Source organism: Lissotriton vulgaris, chromosome 4_1 (assembly GCF_964263255.1).
Source record: "Lissotriton vulgaris chromosome 4_1, aLisVul1.2, whole genome shotgun sequence".
Lineage (NCBI taxonomy): Eukaryota > Metazoa > Chordata > Amphibia > Caudata > Salamandridae > Lissotriton > Lissotriton vulgaris.
The window spans coordinates 1,605,434,031-1,605,445,538 of NC_141691.1; the positions used below are offsets into that span (position 1 = coordinate 1,605,434,031).

The 11,508-nt window shown below is 44.8% G+C and overlaps 1 protein-coding gene across 1 annotated transcript in view; it reads right to left on the reverse strand.

Moving 5' to 3' along the window:
* The window catches only part of TRAM1 (translocation associated membrane protein 1), a 188,198-nt gene extending 178,572 nt beyond the window's left edge, over nucleotides 1-9,626 (reverse strand). The window contains exon 1 of the mRNA XM_086965860.1: nucleotides 9,360-9,626. Within this exon, the coding sequence (XP_086821986.1) occupies nucleotides 9,360-9,482 (123 nt within the window). The 5' untranslated portion in view covers nucleotides 9,483-9,626. The remainder of the gene's footprint in view (nucleotides 1-9,359) is intronic.
* Between the last annotated feature and the right edge of the window lie 1,882 nt (nucleotides 9,627-11,508).

The following is an 11,508-nucleotide window of genomic DNA, read 5'->3' on the forward strand; positions in this document are numbered from 1 at the left end:
CTGGAATACTTGAAGTTGATATGGAGATCAGTGAGAGTGACTGACAAGTATGAATTATCTTGAGGATACAGGACACAGCAATACATAGTACATGTGACGGGATGGAATAAGGAGCACCTGACATGTAAGAGTGCATTGAAGATAAATAAGGGAGAGAGTGAGAGGGCGCTATCAAAATGATTTAGAGGGGGGGGGGGTGATCGAGACAATAGACTGCTTGAGACTGAACTGGTCCAGAGAATGTGCCTATAAGAGGTGGAAGAAAGAGCGCACAAGAGGGAAGGGTATAAGAGATGAGGAACACTGGTAAAAAAAGGTAGATGTGAATAGTTAAGAATTGCAAAGTGGCTCCAATAACTTTATTATTGAAGCATTTTGGAAGTGTACAAAAATTGTAAGAGGGGGCAATTTCTGACTGCTCCAATAAATTTTAGTAGGTGGTGGGGCTGGTGAATTTTATTTTAGAGGACAGGTGGATTTTTGGAGCATTGGGCAAGGAGAATTTATGAGAAATTCTATGCCTCTGCAGTGCAAAAGGTTACAAAAAAATACAATGTTGGAAAATTGCGAGGAAAAGTCTTGCCTTCTGTTTCAATGATCTCCGGTTTGTGGTTCAACAAACACATCAGTGGGTTGAAACTTCAGCTGCATACTTCCCTGCAAAAAGAGTCAATGTTGACGTTCTGGGGTGCCTAGAGCCTTGGTGTTCAAATGGCTACTGGGAATTTGGCAACAGGATTTTCAGCAAAGACACAGTTATAATTTTCAGGATCAGATATGAATAAAACCAGCCATACTCCTTTTCAATTGGGACAGAAGTAGTACTGTGTGGGGTAGTTCAGGTGTCCATCTCTTACCAGTGTTTGCCTGTATTTTTTGGCTTTTGGTCCAAGTAGGCTCAGCTACCTCTTGGCTCCTTGGAGGTCTCAATTCCTCAAGCCATCATCCATGCAGGTCTTCAGTCAACTGGGCTTTCAGTTAGTCAGGCAGATCCTCCTTACTGCGCCATACGGCTTACCGTCACCCAACACATTGTTCCAAGAACCTAGGCTTGCCCCAATCCACTGTTTAAAATTCACTATCTGGTCTGCCCAACGAGACCAGCAATGGCTCCTCAAGACCAAGACAACATACAATATACCACCTATTCAAAGTGAGTATCTATTGAGGCAAAACATTGGGTTACCTACATTTTAGCTTTGTTTGAAATTCAAGTTCTTACTCAAATCAGAAACAGTGCATTTTCCTTCTGTGTTTAATTTTGTGGTGTTCAGGAGGAGGGAATCTATGGTCCGGACATTTGAATTGGCCATGGTGTCAAAATGGATCCGTCCCAGGCAAAGCTCTGGGTAAATGCCAACAATTAAATAAAAAGGGGGGGGGGGTAGAAATATAGCAGATGAAATCTAAACTAAAGAAAGTTGGCAAACTATTGCACCCAACAGTCAAAGACTTGTTTGGGGGATGGGGTTTTGAGGAAACTGACATACCAGCCATCATGTCCACTATAAACAAAGTACAGCCTGGAATATGATCACAGTCTGGCATATCTATGCACAGATTGTCCTAAATGGACAAATTACATTTATTTTGTTACAATTCAAATAATCTCTACCCACAAGATATGCCCCAGCCATGCTAGTCTAGTGGTTTTACCCTCACCTTTTATAAACGAAACTTCAATAGAAAACACTTTAGCAAGGCAGCCCAGTAGGCAGCTCTCTCAAAGAGATGAAATAAGAAAGGCATGTACTGTACCTCGAAAAACTGTCAGTCACTTCACAGCTCAGTATGAGGTTGCAAGAGTTACCTTTACTCAGGCTTGGGGTTCACCTTGAGTGAGCCCCTGTCAATAGATTCTAGCTTTGAAAAAATGAGGCGCGCCTTCAGTGGGCTGACAGCCTCACATGCATTCAAAAGAAATCATACGTGCTGCCGATTATCCACTCCCACTTACAAAAACTAAATTCATCCAAATTTACTGCGCTCAGCTGCCGTAATTTAACAAAAAGGATAAAGGAATCAAGAATTCAAGCCTTGTCATTTCTTACGATCATCAGCCTCGAATCCATTAACCTATCAACTTTTACACAAATAAGCATGAAAATACATTTACCACCACATTCAACATCACACGAAGACATGAATTACAAATGCATTTCTATTAATCACAAACCTCAATATAAAAATCCATACATAAACCATTTCAAACATTCATAAATACTCAGACTTATGAAAAGTTATTTTATGTGCGTGAGCAGCAACAAAGAAAGAAGATGGCAACATGCTTGGGTATTTATACATGTTTTGAATGTTTTAAGGTTATACTTCTATTTCAATGTTTAACTTTATTGCTGCTGTGAGAGGGCAATAAAGAACATATGCATAATATTTGTCTCTGTGCTGCGCCATAAAATCGATTGAATGTGAAAATAGAGAGGTTTGGGATAGTTGCCAGAATGAAAAAAGACTGATAATGTCAACCATGATATAACAATAATAATTGGCGATAAAGATGATAACACCACACCTGACTGCCATGTCACTTATTTTAGTATTAGACACCTTGAAATGCCTATGGGTAAACGTCGCCCAATCAGAATATGCCCTTTGAGTAGTAAAAGCATTAAAGTAGTTGAGGGAACATTCAGAATTATGGTAGGGGGACTAACAACTGAGTGTACCAATGAGAGCTTAACTTGAGCAAGTTGTTGGAGGGGTGGGGCGACCAACATTTATTTGTGGGGACTGGAACTTATTTTTTTGCATCAGATATTTACAGAGTGCAAGTGGGGGAGAAAGACGATGATCGTAAAGACGGAGGCAGAGAAAGATGGCAAAACCTTCACAAGAGGGAGAAAGCAGGAGCTTGTAAGATCGAGAAAAAGGGTCAGGGATTGCCAGTTAGTAGATGGAAGACTACCAGGCTTGGCTTGGCAGGATGGCAGCTTCTGAGCAGAGCTTCAGACACCTGCACTTTCCCCCCACAAATTAGGCATTGGTACCAGTGGTAGATAGGCATAGCTAAGAAAGTAGGGCACAGCCTAAGACTGGGTTCTCTGTTTAGTCCATCTATATGATAGTGTGCACTTCAAGAAGGCAGATAAGAGAGGTTAATAGAAATACCTGGAAGGCCATGGGAATTTTACATATGACTTTAGGTCTCGCCTACGCAGAGCGCACTGCGCTTAGGAAAAAGACCTTTAGGAATCGGTTTGCTTTTTCGCCCAAAAATGTGCATGCGTTGCATTGCTTTCAATGGAAACGTGTGCACGTTTGGCGATTCCCTTGCGGGAGCGAGCTTTCAAAACCATCAGTTTGTAATTAATAGCTGGTCCCTGCTCGCTCCCGCAAGGGAAACCGGCGCAGGCCCCCCTCCTCCTGCTGCCTCCTTTCAGAGCGAGGGGCGCACGCTTGTTAAACGAAGCATAAGCCACAGCAATTAGCTACATAGCTCTCTACAAGACTTTCTACCCCAGTTGTTACAGTGGGCGAGTACCTCGGTTACCACCTTCTCGTTAATGCTATCATGATTCGTTTTTTGCTGCTGGCCATTGCACCCTACACCCTTACACCGCCTCTGCCAAACCTTACTGCAATTCATATTCTGTTTCTTCTCTTCTGCACCTCACTTAAAATATAACTTGCGGTTTTTAATACAGAGAAACACTTTGTTAGCATTTCACTCACTTAAGAGGTGGAAGGGGTGGATATTCCTCGCAAACAACTATTCAGAACAACAAGCCGAAGCCAATGTGAATTAATATCCGCACGTTCTTTTCGCAAGCCCTGGAATCATCACCACGTTTGAGACAAAGGCTATTTTAGGACTCCCGGGACGGCGCTGTAGATTTGCATCAGTCAGGCACGATCACTTTGCATTTTCCTGAGTCTTTCCTTGACACCAGGCTCGCGCTTAAGACCCAGAAACAGCGCTGCCAAGGAAGACAGCAGTTTGGAGACTTGCCACCGAGGGCTGCTGCTATCGGGCTCTGGGCCATCGGGCTCTGGGCCCTGCGCAGTCTCTCTGCGCGCCCCCAAGGGCCGGACACAGAGGCCTCGGACGCTATGGCTGTTAGCGCTGAAAGTCATGTCTAATTGCGCGTCTGCGTGCCGGCAAGGCGGGGGGGGGGGGCGCATCATCTGTCTTTGAGCTCCTGTCGGATTGGCTGACAAGTACAAGACGCAGCATGCCTCGCAGAAATGAGTGTGTGATAACCATACACTGACCATATAATTCTTAAAGCATTAGGGAGCCGAACATCGCTCCCTGTTTTGTTTCTTCCTTGCTATTCAAAAGGACACTTCTTATGGGTTCATCCAGCGGAGACGAGCGCATGTTACCGCTCCGCCTGTGCAGCTGTGGCAGAAATAGCCCTATTTGTGAATTTTGTGGTGGTTGCATTACAAGGCTTCACAAGATATCTCGTACACATTTATGTATTTAACGATAATGAGTAACTAATCAGTGTGTGCCCAGTCAAGTAATATTACAAATTATTAAAGACACAGAAAACATTTAAACAAACATTGGCATAGCCAATAGATTTCGCCTTTGGGACCTTATAAGTGTTTAGCCATGCAACACTGGACATTGTTGCACCATGGATATTGTGCTGGATAACTAAACACTTATAAGGTCCCAAACGCGAGACCTATTGGCTATGCCAATGCTTGTTTTGTATTGTTGCAGACAAGCATGACCTTCACAGAGAAGGGTAGAGATGAGTAAATGGTTACCCATTGGCAAATTTCCTCACTATGGGAGGATAATGGAGTAAGAAATACACCTGTGACTGTGTCTCCAACACTAAACTGCATGCTGCATATGTTCACATATAGGAATAGATTTACTCGCTCTAAAATTTGTGACGTCTTAGCACATTAACGTCTCCAAGTTACCATCAGATCTGTGCATGAAAAGGTCAGACTGGTTTGGAGGGGAACAATGTTTACTTACAGGCAACTGCATTACTCCCAGCCCTACTCTCGCGTATCTCCATTATATAATGAAGCCCCTGTGCCATTGTACACACCTCCTACCAATATAAAAATATCCCGCCCCCTGCACAACTCCTATACATACCAAGCTGCCGTAGACTGTAGGCTTGACTACAGGGAGGGAGGGCCATAATAAAGATAAGCGAGAGTAGGACATGGAGTAATGAAACTACTGGTGAGTAATAAGAGTATTACCTCCTCATCCCTCGCTTATTTCGATTACATAATGAGACATACTAAGCCACCCCTCACCCAAAAAAATACAAGACATCTGTACAGTTTTCTGCAGACCAAAAAACCCAACAGAAAATAAAAGGCACAGCAAGGTCAAACAAATAAGACAGCCCATTTTCAAACAGTGGACAGCACTACGGAGCCAAATACCAGAACCAAATACACCAAAGAAGACAAGACAACAAGTTGAGCACTCCCAGCTGGCGAGCAGATGTTACTACCACCCGAAAAAAAAACACCAACAACGACAGAAGGAGCAGCCGCACAGACAAGCCCACCCTGGGAGAACACTGACAAGCCCGCAAATCCCACGACAGACACGCCACAGGAAAAGGACGGAAAGGTGGCATTCCAGGAGACCAGAGCCAGACCGACCATCAGACCCCCACAAACAGTGGGTCGTAAAGCCTTAAAAGCCCATCTGGGAGGGACACCAGCACCCGGGGAAGAGAAACTGAAAGCGGAACCACATGCGGCTGATCACAGTAAGCGGGAAACGACTGTAGCATAAGACCTGGCAGCAACCTTCTGAAAGCCATCACAAAAGAGGAGACAGAGGCTGAGAGACTGCACATGAAGCCAACCAGCACACCTACCCAGAGAGGGCACCAGGAAACTCTGAGACCGCAGGGGAAACTGAACCAATGGAAGCGGTCACTCCAGACACACCATTGTCACCTACAACAGCCGAAACCAGAGAGCGTGATCATGCAGGAGCCACCAGTACAACATGAGCCCCTATATCCCCCACCCAAAGCAGACCATTGGATCACAGGAAATGGAGGGATGTGACAACTGACAAGGACACGACAGGGCTTCCAACCCTGAAACCAAAAAACTGTTGCTAAAACCCAGGGAAAAAGGCAAACACATCCAAACGGAGACTACCGGAACAGGAGCCGAACAAAGCTCCAGTGGATGTGGATGAATCCACAGTATCCATGAGGCCGGGCAACGTCGCACAATGCCCAGAACCATCCGAATTTGGGCCCCCAACAAATATGCGATCCCGAAATGGAACGCAATGTGACTACAGCGCAGCCACACAGGAATCCTGAGAAGACAGAAGAACCAGCACTGTCTGAACAATACAAGGAAAGAGAAGCCCCAATCACCAACAGTGGTCCAGACACGGAATGGAAATCCCCCGAAGAACTGCCAACAGGGGAGCTAACGTGATGACACACATTACCAAAGGAGTGCATAACCTAGGAGACAACAGGGATTGGCGCAGTTGCTAGAACAGCCACTAGAATAGAGGGGCGACAGAACGAACACTGCTCGAAACAGAATCCTCACAATGGATATTTTCGAAGATGCTATGTAACGCTACTTGTGGATATACATAAAGATTTCAAAATAAGTTGGTGTGTCAACGTGCTATCTCTAAAAAGATTGCGAGACAACAATTGAACGATTTCTGTATAAAGAAATTAAGACGGATGTTGATTTCACTGAAAAGTACCCTACAAGGTATCATTACCATTTACACTTTTAACGACGAAGGGGGTAACCAATAACTGAACACAACAGCATTTCACCTTTTTAGAAATCTGTTGCTTTATTTATAGGATGGTTAGGTCATTTGTATTATGGTAATGGAAGGGTTTAATTATGCAGTGAAAACGGAAGACTCTGGGTAACGTATTATAGAAATTAAAATGGCACAAAAGCCACTGGCATACTATGGGCAGGAGGGAGACGACTTCTTAAATTGGGGAATTTGCTTGTGAATCTTCCTCACAAAAGTATCCCCAGAAACATTTCTTTATAAAAAAAAAATGGGAACCCTCACCCGCATTGTTTAGCATTCTTCAACAATGAGCACCTGCTCACACTAGTCTATTATTGTGTACTAGCAGCCCGCCCCAGCGTTGCCTGGGGCAGAAGGGGGCTGGGGGCAGCATTTCAGGCTTGCGTGCACTCCCGCACCGGTCCCCGCCCGCCACGACATTGTCTGTGTCCCGGACAATGTCGTGGCGGGCGGGAGTGCACGCAAGCCTGAAATGCTGCCCACAGAGCCGGAGCCTTACCTCAGCCGTATTTGTTCAGGGCCAACCTCCCGCACCGGCTCCCTCCCGCCCCGACATTTCCCGTGTCCCAGAGCCTTACCTGAGCCGCCGCTCCTTCCCGCGCTCCTCACTTCACTGCCACTCCTCCTCGTCATGACGCACCTGAGCTGCCGCTCCTCCCTGCGCTCCTCACTTCACCGCCGCTCCTTCTCGTCATCACATACATTGCGGCCAGCGCTACGTCGCGGCCGGCGCTACTTTCAGGGCACTACATTTTTTTTTAAGTTATATTTTTACATTTACGTTTTCTTTTTTTTCTATAGCCCATGTCCATCTGCACACCTTGAGGATTACAACAATGTATTGGGTGTGTGGATTGGCGCTGTGGTTCCCGAGTTTACCTTGCCAAAAGGTTTGTGTTCTCTCTTTATAATAGTAGTATAGATATAGATGTTCACCATCCTTGTAAAGCGCTCTGATACTCTTGAGTCCAGTAGCGCTATATAAAATCTTTGAAATAAATAAAATAAAATAAATAAGTGAAAGCCTTTAAATCTTATCATACCACTAACAGCAACTTCCAGTTTGTTAAACAATCGCCTGGCCTATGAACCTAACTAAAAACAAGTGGACATGAAAAAACAGGATGTGTTACATAAAAACAATGTAACTTAACTTCCTACTCTGGCCAAGTCATTACAATTACTAGATTCAGGTACAAAGCCGACTCTAGCATAGTCCACGATATGTGCGCTCCTAGTTGATTACCAACGGTTTTCTTCTGTTGGTCACATACTGCTGTAAACATCACAAAACATGTAGTGACAACGAGCTATACTGATGTAAAACTGATGTAAAATCTCGCGTGTCAGTGTGCGTGAAAAAAAGTTGCCCAGGTTGCCAGCCAGTGCTTAAGCGCCAGGTACACGTCATCCTTCACACACTCCCTCTTAAATCCCTCCCCTCTCCTGCTGGGATTTGCAGTCCCTCCAATGGCATCCTGAGAGTGGCATCTCAGATATAATCGAGTAAATTAGATACTTTGCCCATCAGAATACACTGCAGAGACAAAGGCTTCCATCTCCGAAACGGCCGTGCCCACCCCCACATCCCTATCGCTCTCATGCTGGAATAAGTGGGCCTATTTTCAAGGGGGCACTGGGCGCATGTCAGAAATGCACTATTACCGAGAACCACTAACCGGCATGTGCTGCACGCATGCCACGTTGTCTTTGGGTGGTCACTCCGTCAGTATCCAGCCTCTTCCGCAGTATGATACAATCACTCACCAGACCAAGCTTTATCGACATTACTGTATTGCATTGCTGTGGTCCCCCTGCCACGTACAGCCTCACGCTCATTCAACAACCTTCTTTCACATAGGCCATCATTCTTGCGTCCACAGCCGACCCTGTCTGCCTACCTTGCACTGCTCGGCATGTGAATACATAAGTGTAATCACTCACTATCCCAGAGTACTTGCTTGCTTCTGAGGCATGCTAGTACGCTTCCATTATCTGCACCAGTGATGGTACCCTCCCTATCAAATTACAGAAGTGAGGGTACTTACTGCCATTTAAAGCAATGCCACTGGTGGAATTTTACCTGGTACTTTACTGCTCGTCTGCGTTTCTACCAACGATAAACTAGAAACTCGTGGGCTGACCAATGACACATTATTTCTGAGCAAACATTATTAGAGCGTCCCTCCCCTTCTGTACATCAAGTAGACATGGTAGACTATTGACACATCCATTATTGATTTGCGAACTCACAAATAACGGGGACCTTCTACTACCAGATGGTGCTGCCACCAATAAATAACCTGTGTTGCGGTTAGAGGCGTCAGATTACTCATCGAATTCCCCCTTATTCTGGCCTTCAGAACGGCATTCAGTAGAGGAGGGTTGGTATTCAAAGGGAGCCCAGGGTGGGTGTTTTCCGCTTGTTTCCTTGTGAGGTAAACGGGTGCCCCAAGCTTGACTAGCTTGCTCACGCTGCTGCGGGGATAACATCAATCTCCGATTTAAGTAGAGTACTTGGCCACTGCCTGCCTAGTGAGCCCATGCCGCCCACCCCAGGGTGTGAGTCCAGAGTCTCCCCTCGGCTTACCTCGAACATGAGCCCAAGCAGAAAGACCATAGCTAGGCACGACACAATGTCTGCGTGGTTCTGTATAATAAACTCATGGCTGAGCACGGGCGGGTTCTTGTTGGTCTTCTTGCGGATAGCCATGGTGTTACTAACAGGGGCCTGGCGGCAGCGGTGGCTCCTCTGCTGCTGTGTGCTTCGACTCCTTTCTTCCTCCTCCTCCTCCTCCCACCCTGCTGCAGCGGCTCCTAACACCACGTCTGCACTAGCAGTAACGCTCTCGTTCCTGCCAAGCCGTTCCTCTCCCAGCCACCACCAGGAGCAGAGGGGGGAGGCAGAGCCGCCAATCAAGCCAGGAGGGACTTGCGCAGGCCAGAGGGGAGTGAAAAAAAATTAATGAACACGGAATTTACAGACGACGTGGATGTTCTTGGTAGAATTGTAACACATAGCGGCCATCTTGAAATAGAGAAGTTAAGTTTCAATCCAAGGAGAAGTTAATAAAAAAAGTACCAATATGTTCAAAATGTTAGAGTACTCCACACCCAAAATATCACAGCAACCACAAACGGGTTGGTATCATTGACCAAATACATTTAAATTCAAAGCAATACCGTACAGTGCAACAGCGCAAAACTTAATCGCAATCGTTGTCAGCATCCCCATAGCAACTTAACCCATATTTTTTTTATTTCGAGAAAATATGAAATGCTGATATTCTAAAACGGCTAAGCGCCTAGCTGCCCCAAAGAGAAAACTGGTTCCCTTTTCTGTTTCCCTCGAGGTAGAGCGAAAACGAAGGCACTTGTGTCCTTTAGTTTTAAACCAATGCTGCTTTAAACAGGAAGTAAACCTTAGGTGCTCTCCCCCTGAAAAACAGATACGGTCATAATTACACCAGCGGCAGCTTGAACTAAACGTAGTAACCATATATATATTTATGTTTGCTTCCCCTTTTGTTGAAAAAATACCCACCAATTCGAAACGAATAAGTATGTATGTATGAAAAAATATATGTATATTCGGAGTTTACTTAATTTTCATACTGCTCGGTTAACGAATTGTTTGATATACATTATATACATTATGATGTATTATTTAAAGCTTTTAAACTGAAGTTTAACAAATAGTTTTTGTTTACAGCGCGAATGGTTTACCTGTATACATTTATATTTACTCCTCCCAGAAAGAAGGAGGTACATTATTTAAATATGGCTGCCTGGTTAAAACGCTGTTGAGAGCAGATCGGCAAGGCTCTAGCCTGGCTAGACTTTTTCGAAACGTAAACATGCCAGAACCAGAAAAACATCAGTACGCGCATGAGCGCGCCCTTATCCTGACCCCGATTCTAGTCTGGCATATCACACGTTGCATGATTTTATTGTGCGCGTGTGTCACAAAATAGCAGCGGATTTGGTAATCCCTGGAATAGGGATGTTTTAAAATTTGAGAGGGTGGGACCTATCTGTCCTGCTGACGCAATATAGCTGGCTTTATTGAAGGAAAGATAATGAAAAATCTCTACTCAACCATATCTTTTCTTTTTAAAGGTCGAATTACCTCTCCACCAATCTATAAAGAGTGCATGTACGAGACATTCTTTACGCTTTACAGGGCGCGTAGTGTTACCAGCTGGCATGTTATTAATTGCATATGCGGAAATAATGTACAAAACCTTTCTTTTGGGGGCGTGAGCCAGAGACATTTTTATTTTACTAGTGATTTTATTTTTTGGGGAGTATTATACAGCACAAACCGGTTTCATTGAGCACCAGTTACGTTACAGACAGACACATTCATTTTGTTAGGCACCAGGAGATCAAATGATTTGCCTAGAATCACAGGATGTTGAATGTCACTGCCGAGACTCCACAGGGTTCCCCAGCTTCGTGATCCACCCTCTAGCTCTTAGGAAACATCAGTGCTTTAAGTAGGATGAACAAACTGGGGGGGGTCTCTCAAAGAGGCGGGGCCAATGTAATTAAGGATGTGGCCTAAAAACACATATGCTAAAAATCTGTCCTTAGCAAAGTGTGCTGCCTGACTGGTATTTTGCTGCTTCTGACTGCACCCATATATATTATCAACTAGTAACTTTACACCTACACATGCCAGGAATATTTATTGGCTTTGTCAATTGTTGTAAGTTGCATAAGATACACAAACAAGC